The 12,460-nt window shown below is 38.7% G+C and overlaps 1 protein-coding gene across 1 annotated transcript in view; it reads left to right on the top strand.

Annotated features, from left to right (window-relative positions):
* Window positions 1-12,460, top strand: part of FRMD4A (FERM domain containing 4A) — a 313,453-nt gene that overhangs the window by 96,895 nt on the left and 204,098 nt on the right. Inside the window, exon 4 of the mRNA XM_043967592.1 lies at window positions 9,982-10,076. Within this exon, the coding sequence (XP_043823527.1) occupies window positions 9,982-10,076 (95 nt within the window). The remainder of the gene's footprint in view (window positions 1-9,981; window positions 10,077-12,460) is intronic.

Below are 12,460 nucleotides of genomic sequence, written 5' to 3' on the forward strand. Positions count from 1 at the left end.
TCTGCTGCCTCTCTCTGGTGGGTGGTACCCTCTCCGTCTAGGATCCCCCTGCACAACCACCTGTGGTAGAATGAGGCTTCCTTTCAGGTATAAGTCAAGCTTGACGAGCATTGATGTCCCTCTCAACTCTCAGATTGTGTGATTCTTTATAGGTATGAAGCAGTGTTATAGGCATTATGGAGGGGAAAAAAGAAACTGCCCTCAGAAGGCTTCCGTCAAACACTAAGCATTTATTAAACACCTGCTATATGCAAAGCATGCTGCTCAGCACTGGGGACATAAAGAAAGTCCTTGCCCTTGAGGAGTTCATAATCTAATGAAGAAAATATGCAAACAGCTATAAGTACAAACAATCTAAATACAGGATAAATAGGAAATACAAGAGGGTAATTCAATCTCATTGGAGAGTTAAGAAAAGAATACATGATGAATGAGTTGTCTTTTTAGGAGAGACCAAATGCTTGGCGTAGGTAAATATGGCCCAATACCTGTTTAGGTCAGTGAGGAGAAGGTGGGACTCACCTGAATGTAGGGAGGAGACAACTCTCTTATAAAGCCCAACTTAATTATCTTTCTGTTGTTTGTCCTTCTTTCTGGAAGGGGTGATGTCGTGATTTGCAGTGAATTGGATTTCAGTGAGGGAGGGCTGTGCAAAGTCTCACTCTCTCCTCTAGGGCCCTTTGGGTCCAGGAGCAATATATAGATCAGGATGACCGGTGAGGGCCCAGGATTCAGTGGGAGACCTTGGCCTTTTTAAGCTAATGCCTTTCCCAGGTCTCAGTGATTCCCATTCAGTGAGTAAGGCTAGGTAAGAAATGAGGCAAAGAATGACCTGACTCGGGGGAATCCAAACCGCAGGGGGTGGCTATGAGTCTGGGGGCTGTACAGGTCCCTGGAGGAAGGGTTAGAATTTACAAGGAAGGTAAAGGAGAATTGCAGTGACCATTTGTGGGCCGCTGTGACTTTCTTGTATTGTGTGAATTCTTTCCATGGGCTGTGATGAAGAGTGTCCTGTATCTGATGTGTATGTTGTGACTTGGACATTTGCCCATGAGCTAAGTGCTCTGTTATAAATATTTGTTAGAACCGGTCATACTCTATATTGGCAAAGTTCCCGCGGGAAACCAGCAGAACAAGCCATAGAGTGAATTTTTTAAACCCTCAAGATTGAACTTAGTCTGCATTAAACTCAAAATTTAGAGCATTGGGTCACCAAATACAAATGACTCAGACCGGACTTCACTTTGCATCATTAACACATGTCTTTTCATGATTCTCTCTGTTCATCATTCCTTAAAGCACAGTAATGTAACGATTGGAATGACACCACCTGCTGGAGACTTACTGTAGAAGAGTTCCGCCCATGAAGCGAAGGTCTTTGAGGGCAAGACCAGGAGTCTTTTCTTTGGCATCAGGAAGTGACGAGGGCTAGTGGGAGGAGGAAGGAAGAAACTGGCGCTCGCTCTCACTCTCTTTCCTTTGGACTCTGGTGGAGAGCGGAGCTAGAAATGTGCTCTCCCTTTAATAGATAGGAATCTAGGCCTTTTTCTCTCTTTACCAAATTCTTATTCTCCTTAATAAATGCCTAAAAGTCTAACTCTTGCTAAAGCTTATAATTTATTGGCGACCACTCATTAGATATTTTAGACAGTTTAGCTAGAATTTTAGCCCTTAACAGTAATATGCCATACCATTCATATGCCACTGTTTCTTTTGCCATAAGAATTATGGGCCACATTGTCATAGCTGGAAGGTTTTCTAGTCCAATACCCTAATTTTATAGGTAAGGTCCAGAGAGTAAGTGACTTAGCCAAAGTCATCTAGGTAGCAAAGCTTGGGTATGACCTAGGACCTCCAACTCCAAACCCAATGTATTTTTTGTCTCTGTACTATTCTTATGGAGAGATCTTTGTGGTTTGGGATGATAAAAGAAGGCTTTGGGGAAGAGATGGAAATGAAGTTGGGTTTCATAGAAAAGAAGGGATAATAAGCAAAGGGAGGATTTATAAGAAGAGTGGGCTTGGCAAATTCAGAAGGAAAATGATTTTCAAGTCTAGAAAACACTGAGAAAAGATGAGGGAAGAGAAGAGATGTGGAGTAGATAAAGAAAGATGTGGACTGAGGTAAAAGAACTAGGCCAAATGTCCCCAACAGGCTAGTTGCCAACCTAAAGTCATGCACTGACCCGCCTTGCTGGGACTCTTCATCCCTGTTCTCTGTGTCTCTATGAGGCTGTTATCTCTCTAGGACAGGATCTCATTTCTGGCCTGGATCCTGGCCTGATCCCTGCAAAGCTGCATGCTTGTTTACAATTCAATGTAATTGGCAAATTATAATCATCAGGATTCTATAAACATCCTCTTGGAGTATTATAATAGCATTATGCTTTCTGCTTAGCCTGCAACTTTCTCTTGAACTAGTTTAAAGGACTTTAGAAACAATGTAATTCAATAATCACCACCACCTCTTGGTGATCTAAATGGTCTATTATTTTAATTTGGAAGGTAGGAAGTTAAAGGACTGAAAACTAAAGCCACTCTAATTATGCAGAGAATTAGAATGGTAACTTTCTTGGCTTCATGTTTAAGGCTCAAAATTTGTGATTTTAGAGAACCTTGTAGAAAACTTGAGTCAATCTCTCCCTCTCCCTCCCTCTCTCCTTCCCTCCCTTCCTCCTTCCCTCCCTCTCTCCCCTTTTCCCTCTCCCTCTCTCTGTCCTTATCTCCTGTCATTTTATCCATCTATGAGATGGAAGTAATAAATCTGGGTCTGTCTTCATCAGGATTATAGTGGGGAGGCAGATAAGGTGAAAAGTTGTGCTGGGTTTAGAACCAAAGAACCTAGGTACAATTCCCACCCTTGTCATTTTCTGTGTGTGTGGTCTTAGGCAAGTCACTTATAAAATTATGTAAATAAAGAAAGGGGTTGGTCTACATGACCTCTGAGGTCCTTTCAAATCTAAATCTATGAAACTCTGAAACTTAGGGTGTAAACAGCTTAACAGAGAATTATTGCCATGTAGATATAAAATAGTAGCAGTAATTTAGAAGACAAGAAGCCATGGGGCTGAAATTTCATTTAATTGACTTCTACTGTAATAAAGAGAATTAGAAATCCGGTTCTCCTGACTCCTTGAGCTCATTATGTTGTTTGTACTTTTTAATTCTCTGGCCTTTATTTCAGGTTTTATTGGTTTTTTAAATAGTTGTAACTTTGGGGATGATAATACTTCCATTCAAATGACTGTACCTTGGCCCAAGACAATTTGGGAATTTAGTTGAGAATCAACTTATGATTCATATCAGAAAAGTGTCTTGTTATGTAGTCACATTTTTTCAAATGGTTTTTGAGACTAAGGCTCCTATCTCGCCTAGGTAAGAAGGTCAGCAGACATTCATGAGCCTAGAACCATTATTGATCAGCACAGCAGCTCTGACCTGTTTGGTTTCTGAGCTGGACCAGTTGGCCTTTCCTTAGCCTGATATGAGGAGGGACACACAGTCACCATATTGGTGTTGACTTATTGTGAATGGGCTTTAACCCTATTATACTGTAAAACTCCTGAATTCAAGAAGTCCACTAACTTCAGCCTCCACAAACATGTGGTACCACACCTATCCACCCCTTATTTATTTATTTTACCAAAACTAGATTGTACATATTAGTCATTCACCTTTTTCACCACATATATTGTTGTTAATTTTTTTTTTTCAGCTGTACCCAAGTCTTTTGACACCCCCCCACCTTTTGAGATTTTCTTGGTAACTATACTGGAGTGGTTTGCCATTTCCTTTTCCAGCTCATTTTACACATGAGGAAACTGTAGCAAACATGGTTAAGTGGCTTGCCCAGGGTCACACAGCTAGTAAGTATCTGAGGTGAAACTGGAACTCAGGTCCTCCTGACTCCATACTCAGTTCTCTGTCCACTGAACCAGCTAGCTGCCCCTTTCTCACTACCCTTATCACCAAATAACTTTAACTGTTTCCAAAAATTGAATCCATTCTCAAAGAACAAATAGTTGCCATCACAGAAGATATTTATTCATTTACCCTTGCATCCATTGAGCAAACATGTATTTTGTGCCCACAAGTACAAGACCCCCTAAAGTTCCATTCTCAAAATCAATGCCAGTGAAACACAAGCTCTGGCAGATTTGTCCAGATTGGAAAGGCCACCTTTTTGGTTCCAGCAACAAATTGTCTTTCATTCAAGAACCACCATAGCTAAATTCCATGACCAGGTTGTACACAAGACATTGAGTTTTTTGTTTGTTTTGGATATAAGATCTCTCAAAACCATTCATTGCAGGGAGTTCATAACTTGAGGTCATTGGATTTGGTTCTTTCCAATATATTTTGGTAACTTTATTTATTTTGGTGAGGCAATTGGGGTTAAGTGACTTTCCAGGGGTCACACAGCTAGTAAGTATTAAGTTTCTGAGGCCAGATTTGAACTCAGGTCCTCCTGAATCCAGGGCTGGTGCTCTATCCACAGCGCCACCTAGCTGCCCCGATAACTTTATTTTTTTATTTGATTTTATTCATTTAAAAACATTATTCTGAAAAGTATATCACCTTCACCAGACTGCTAAAGGGGTGACCCAAAAACGTTAAGAACCTCTGATCTATTGAGTTATGGAGGAAATGCAATCTGTCTTGGAATCAAAAGGGAGTCAGTTGGAATATTACCCAAAAAATAGCAATACTTGAATATCAACACAAGGGGTAGGTATTTGGGGTATGCAAAGATAAATAAGATCGGTGCTCTGCTTCCCCTAAAATTGACAGTTTAATAAAGGAGATGATAAGTAAACAGATGATAAGCTAACAGCTATTAAGAAAAAAACCAACTACAAATTGCTTTGGAATTTCAAAGAAGGTAGAGATCTCTTCATGAGAGGATCAGGGGACACTTCAGGTTGGAGACAGCTGATTGAGCAGGGCCTTGAATGGTTGAAGGGATTAGCATGAGCAAAGGCATGAAGGCAGAAAAGTAGGATGTTTCTAGGAAATGGCTAAAGAATCCAGTTTCCCTGGTGTATCTTGTGAGCAAATAAGGAATATTGTGCAATATGGCCGAAGAGGTGAATTCTTGATGACTTTGAATGCTATGTAATGGAATTTGGACTTTATTCCATAGGTATTAGGGTACCTTTGAAAATTTGTTTATATAGGGAGTCATACAATCAGTGTTAAAATTTGGGAAGATTACGCTGGCAGCAGTATACCAAGCATCAGAGTGGGTAAGACAAAAGGCAAGTACACTATTTGGGAGTCAATAGTAATCACTTAATTGAAAGTGAAAGATGGCCTGGCCTGTGGTGGTGACAACAAGAATGGAAAAGAATAGAGGGATTAAAGAGATACTAGGATGTCACCAACATGATGAATGAATGAATCAAATGGCATTAATTAAATGTGTACTATGCATGAAGAACTGTGCTCAGCAGTGGAGTCACAAAGACAAAAGGTAGACAGTCTATGCCCTCAAGGAGCCAACAGTCTATCATCAGAGACAATGTGGTCACAGACAAGTAAACACCGGCTATAGGAAAAATAAATAAAAATAATTGTGGGATGGTAACAACTTGAAAAAGTAGGAAAGACTTATTGATGGAGCTGGCACCTGAGCTGAATTGTAAAAGGATCATTATAAAATCATTGTAAATTTACTGAATTGTAAAAGGTTTCATATGGAAGAGGCAAGAAGGGAGAATATTTCAGGTATGGGGGACACCCTGTACAAAGGCAAAGGCCATAGGAAGCCACTGAAGCTTCTTGAGCAGGGGAGCAATACAGTTATATCTGTGCTTCCAAACTATCACTTTGGCAGTAAATACAGCAGAGGGAGAATGGGTACAGGGAGACTGATTGAGAGCCTTTGGCAGCAGTCAAGGTGAGAGATGGTAAGAATGTAACCTAAGGGCAGCTAGGTGACACAGCGGATAAAGCACCGGCCCTGGATTCAGGAGGACCTGAGTTCAAATACGGCCTCAGACACTTACTAGCTGTGTGACCCGGGGCAAGTCACTTAACCTCATTGCCCCACCAAAAAAAAAAAAGAAAGAAAGAATGTAACCTAGAATAGTGGCCATGTGAGTGAAAAGAAGCAGATGTCAGAGATGTGAAGGGGATGGGATTGACAATATTTGACAATTTTTATATGTTTAAGGGGTGAGGACTAGGAAAGAATCTAAGATGACTCTCAGGTTGCAGACTTGGTTGACTGGAAGAAGGGTGATGCTGTGGACAGAAGTGGAGAAGTTAGGAAGAGGGGTGAGTGGAGAGAGAAAATATGAGATGTGTTTCAGGCATGTTGAGTTAACACAGCTTTGGGACATCTGGGTAGCAATCTAGGACTAGAGCTCAGAAGAGAGATGAGGACTAGATATGTAGATTGAGGAGTCATTTGCATAGAGATGACAATTGAACCCACAGGAAATGATGCGGTTACAAAGAAGGTAATATAGAGAGAGAGGAAAGGGGCCAGGCTGTGGAGGCTCTAAATGAGCAGTTCCAAAATGCTTGTTGCAGCAACCGCATCCCAAGAGCGTAGCGTTGGAGGAAATACTCCTTTGTTTTTAGAAAAGACTTTCAAGTCAAGGGACTTGGGATTTTGTCCTTATACCAATGGTCTCTAGTTGTATGACCTTGGGACAAGGCACTTCGGCTCAGTAGGATTCCATTTTTTCATCAGTAAATTGATGGGATTGGACAAGATAATCCCTAAAGTCCTTTCTACCTCTAACATCCTATGGCATTATGACTTTATGGTCATGTTCTGTATATTAAATATTTTACATGAGATGGCTTAACCTCTCTGAGCCCCTTGTTTCCTCATTTGTAAAGTGACCAGATCAGGAGGGAAAGTTTCTTTACTTCCCTTCCAGCTCTAAATCCTGTCATTTGGATGGATGCTATGTGCACCACAAAACCCTTATTGATTGTAGAGATTCCATTTCTAAAACTGGGTGTGATGGTATATGATGGATCATTTTATAATCTAGGGAAAAAAGGAAAATGAAATTTTCTGATAATTTTCCTTTCATACCCCAAAATACATTGAACTGTCATTTCTGTAAGTGTTATCTTAAATATTTAAATATTGATTATTCCCAAGCTGATTATTTGGGGACCCAAGCTTTCTTTCTATTGCCATATTGGAAGCAGTTTCACTGTTCAGTAGGTTCCTCTTACTTTATGGAAAGACTGAGAAACACATTTGAAATTAGATACATTAGGGGGAAGCTAGATGGCGCAGTGGATAAAGCACCGGCCATTAGTTTGTCAATTAAAAAGTTTGAGGGGCTAGAAACTGGTGCCTAAAAGGAAGGTTAGAAATTATCCAAGTAGAATGCTTTCAGATAAACCTGGGAAGACTTACATGAACTGAGGCAGAGTGAAGTGAGCAGAATCAAGAGAACATTGTGCACAGTGACAGCAATATTGTTTGATAAGGAATTGTGAATCACTTAACTATTCTCAGCAATACAATGATCCAAGACAATTCCCAAGGACTCATGATGAAAAATGCTATCTAACTCCAAAGAAACAACTGATAGAGTTTGAATGTAGATTGAAGTGTACCATTTTTCACTTTTGAGTGTGTGTGTGTGTGTATGTATGTTTGGTCTGTGTTTTCTTTCACAACATGATTAATATGGAAAAAATAAAGAAATGAAGGTTAAAAAGAAAAAAACTGAGTGTGAGAGGAAGCATAAGATATTAGAGGCAGATTCTGATTTATCAGCATAGCAGCTACTTGCTGTACCTCTTGGAAATACAACCCACTTATTACAAGATGGAAGCACTACGATCAAAGAGCCAGAAATCATTTCCACAAGGAACGGATCAAGTTGTTTCCATTCAATAAAGGGATAGTCACTGGAACTCAAAGGCTGCCATCCCCCCTGCTTAGAGGCATGACAGCAAAGGGCAAAATGTCTCCTCCTGCTTCTGCAAAAATAGCACAAGCTATTGGTGAGGCAGTTGTACAAACCATAGAGCTGAGGTATCTGCTTTTGCCTCTTTATTTTTACATTCTTTATGGTAATGGTATTGTCAAAAGTGATCTGTTCACCTAATACTGAATTTCAAAAGAGGGAGATTAACCACCAGAGTTGACAATTTTTATATAGCAACAGAGCAAAAATAATATCTCTTCATTTTTTTCTTCCCTTACACCAGCTCTCTCTCTCTCCACAGACCAAACTTCTTACCTAGTTTTAACAATGAAGCACAAGCGTGACTACTGATGATTTTTGTAGTTATCTATAGCTGTCTGAAATTAAGAGATGCCCTATAGAGCCAACAGAAATCGCTGGATTAGGAAGATTTTGATTTGAGAGAAACAATTATGAATTTTAGTATAAAGCAGCCTGAGAAGGATGGCTGATGAATGAGTTAAAACCTCTTCCTAGATTGGCCTTGATGCTGATTGTCATGTAATGGAATGGTTCAGTTCATCATCCTTGTCGTCATTCAGATATCATGCAGATTCATTCAACTCAGTCCTTACAAACATTTTCTAAGCACCTATTATGAATGAGGCACAGTTCTAGGTTCTGGGAGTACAAAGATAAAAAATGAGGGCAGGCATCATTTCAGCGAGCTTACTTCCTTCTGAGTGCTATAGCATGTGTACAAAGAAGAACAGTAACCAGAAAACTGAGGACAGAGAACAGGAACAAATAAGGGGATCTTTCACAAAGGAGGTACTACTGGAGTTGAGAGTTTTGAAGGAAGTTAGTGATTCTGAGAAGCACAGATGAGGGAGTATGTTTCAGCCATGTGGAATGGCTTGGGTAATATACAAATGTGGAAGATGGAGTACTGAATCTATTCCAGATCAAAATGCACCATCTTCATGGGATAGAGTGAGAGGAGAATCTAAATATTTTTTTCCTTTTTAAATAGCACTTAATTTTTCCCAAATACATGTAAAAACAATTTTTAACGTTCATTTTTTTTTTGTGAGGCAGTGGGGGTTAAGTGACTTGCCCAGGGTTACACAGCTAGTGAATGTCAAGTGTCTGAGGCCAGATTTGAACTCAGGTCCTCCTGAATCCAGGACCGGTGCCTTATCCAATGTGACACCTAGCTGCCCCCTTAACATTCATTTTTTATAAAATTTTCAGTTCCAAATTTTCTCCCTCTCTTTCACTCCTACCCCTTCCCTAAGACAGTAAGCAATTTCATATAGGTTATATATGTGCAATCATGTAAAACATAGAGAACATAAAGATTTTAACACCCTGGATTAGAAAGGTGTAAAATGTGGAGAGAACAGTATCTGGAAGAGTGAGGCACTGAATCCAGGTTCTAATTCTGACAGTGTGTCTTTCCTTGCCCTTTTGTTTTGTTTGGTTGGTTTTGGGTGGGGCAACGAGGGTTAAGTGACTTGCCCAGGGTTACACAGCTAGTAAGTGTCAAGTGTTTGAGGTGGAATTTGAACTCAGGTCCTCCAGAATCCAGGGCTAGTGCTCTATCCACTGCACCACCTAGCTGCCCCTTTCCTTGCCCTTTGAGACTAGTCAGCTTTCTTTGTGTCTCAGATTCCTTCTATTTTTTGTTGTTTGTTTGTTTTTGGTTTTTGTTGAGGCAATTGGGGTTAAGTGACTTGCCTAGGGTCACACAGCTAGTAAGTGTAAAGTGTCTGAGGCCAGATTTGAAATCAGGTCCTCCTGAATCTAGGGCCGGTGCTCTATCCACTGTGCCACCTAGCTGCCCCTCAGTTTCCTTCTCTATGTTCTAATCTATATCGCTTGGGTATCTATCTAAACTCAATTATGGAATATAAGAAATAAAAACATCCATCATCATACTAATACAGAGGATTCAAGAAATTATATTGATATGGATTTTGAGACCTCCCCAAGAAAGACAATATGTATAGTAATAAAGCAGGTTATGTGGGGTTTTTTAGGACAATTATTTTCGTGTCACCATTTTTTCATTTCTCTCCTTTGTTCTCCTTCAGCCCAAGCTTTTGGCCAAGGAACTGCTTGATCTGGTGGCATCTCACTTCAACCTGAAGGAAAAGGAATACTTTGGAATAGCATTCACAGATGAGACGTAAGTGCCATGAAGCAACATCTAAAGCCATAAATGATGATATGATGGTTCTAAGATAGTCCTCTCCAATCTATCCAAGGTTAACATATATCATTTGTAGCCAAGGGGGAATGGCTTTGCATTCCAGCATTCAAAGTCATGGTAAGAATTGAGCACAATTAATATAGCCAAAAGATCCAATTTGGGCAAAAATAGTTGGTTAATTAATTGAATCTGTGATCTCCATTTTGTGCCAATGTGAGTCCCATGTCAGTAATTAGTCATTGCTATATTGTTGTTGTTTTTTTAAATAAACTAGCTATTTCTGAAAAAGACATTTGTGGTCAGGTACATTGTTTAGAATTGGAATGGTTGTAAAAATTAGGTTTAAACAAAATGTGTGGGCTTGTTTTTAAAGTTAAATTTTTTTTAAGTCTTTTGGAAATTAGATATTTCCTTGGATGTTGAAATAATATTGAGGCCAGGAAGCAACAATGATGATAAGTGGAAAATGAAAACAATCTATCTAAACTCAATTATGGAATATAAGAAATAAAAACATACATCATCATACTAATACAGAAAACTTTGGGCTTTTAAAGGTCTTTTCAATTCTCCCTTTTGAAATTGTGTTCAGCAACACAAATCTTCCTTTAATAAGATTGCGGCTTTCTTCTAAATATATTGGTATATGATAAGTTGATTTAAATTTGAAATTTTTCCACATAGGCACCCAAGTAGAAAATTTGGTGTTTTTTTTTCTGAAGTCAAGCATTTTCATGCTTTGTTTCTATGTTCTAAAAATTTTAAGATCTTGAACAAAAGTCTGAACATGAATTTATTCTCAACCTTTGCCTCTGTGTACGTCTTCATGACATACATCTAGAACAATTGCTTCCAAATATTTTCTTCCCCTTCTTTTGAAAAATAAATGGAAAACCTGTAGTCTAGACTATTTTTCTATTGTACCACTTTTTTTTAAATTAGAAAACATTCTAACTAATTATCCTCCCATTGTTCATATTTTTCAAGTGAGCCTTACTATTCAAAAAAGCCTTTGTACTATAATTCAATAACAGTTTAACTTCCTTTTTGAGAAAATAAGAATAAAAGAACTGGAGTGCCAATCTTAGACTCTAATAAAAAAATAACTATGGTATAGGTTGAATGTACCTGCCACTCTGGTCAAAAGGAGTTTTCATTTTAAGGTACAGAGTTCTTTTTTTAAGGGGAAAAATATCAAAGACATCATAGACTGTAGGGAGAAGGCACAAATAATAAAGTTTATACTCTTACAGATCAAGAGCAAGGATTTAAAAATCACATACCCTTTTACTCTCCTGACCAGTAGAGACTTTGAAGCTTTATGATAACATATGATTTACTGTATCGCTAAATAAATATCCATATGCCATATAAAATGGAATATTCTGGCATTAGCAATATAAGCATTGATAAAAGTAATTTTTATAACTTTCATTCTCTCCCATCTTATGGCCAGAGAACAGAGAGTAACTTGGACCCTTGAAGAGATGAAAGATTTGGGGTAGACTTGCTCCATTAGTCAAGACAAGGTCCATGGGAGGGTGTTGTTCCCTTGGACTCTGTCCCTGGTTTTACCTACTTTCTAGAATGTTCAAGAATATTCAATTAGTGATATAATTGTAACATAAAGTGATGTGACAATGGCCTGTTTACCTATATATGTACATGTTGTCTTCCTCGTTAGAAAGTGAGTTCTTGCTATATCAGATTGCTTGCTGTCTTGGGCAGGGGGGAGGGAAATCTTATAAAAACAAATGTTGAAAACTATCTCTATATGTAACTGGAAAATAATAAATTACTATTATGAAAAAAGAAAGAAAGTGAGTTCTTTGAGGGAAAGATATTGTTTCACTTTTGTTTTTGTTTCCCCAACACTTAACACTATGCCTTGCACATAGTAGGTACTTAAAGAATGCTAAATGTTAACATTCCTCAGAAATATTTATTATATTCCTATAGTATTAAGGTATTCCCCTTTCCCAACCCTGTATTGTGCTCTACTTTGCATAACCCTAGTTCTGGCTCTCTTGTTTAATAGTGTCCCATTACTGCCACATAGTAAGTTTTAAATGAAATGTTTTATTTATTTCTCTGTCCCATCAAGGATAGAAGTTGATATTCCTTGTCCTTGTCAAACTTTGGTTAGAAATGTGTTGGAATCTATATGCATGTGTATGTAGGGGTCAAGGATAAGTACATGAGACACTCTAGTTTTGGGTGATAATATTCTCCTTTGGTTCTCTAATTACCTATCTGACTATTTCTCGGGCTCTTTTTCTAGTTTATCATCCATATCATACCCTCAAAGCTTAGTTTCCCCAAGACTCTGTCCTGGCTCCCTTTTCTTTCAATTCCTTACT

This window comes from Dromiciops gliroides, chromosome 5, assembly GCF_019393635.1.
Source record: "Dromiciops gliroides isolate mDroGli1 chromosome 5, mDroGli1.pri, whole genome shotgun sequence".
NCBI lineage: Eukaryota > Metazoa > Chordata > Mammalia > Microbiotheria > Microbiotheriidae > Dromiciops > Dromiciops gliroides.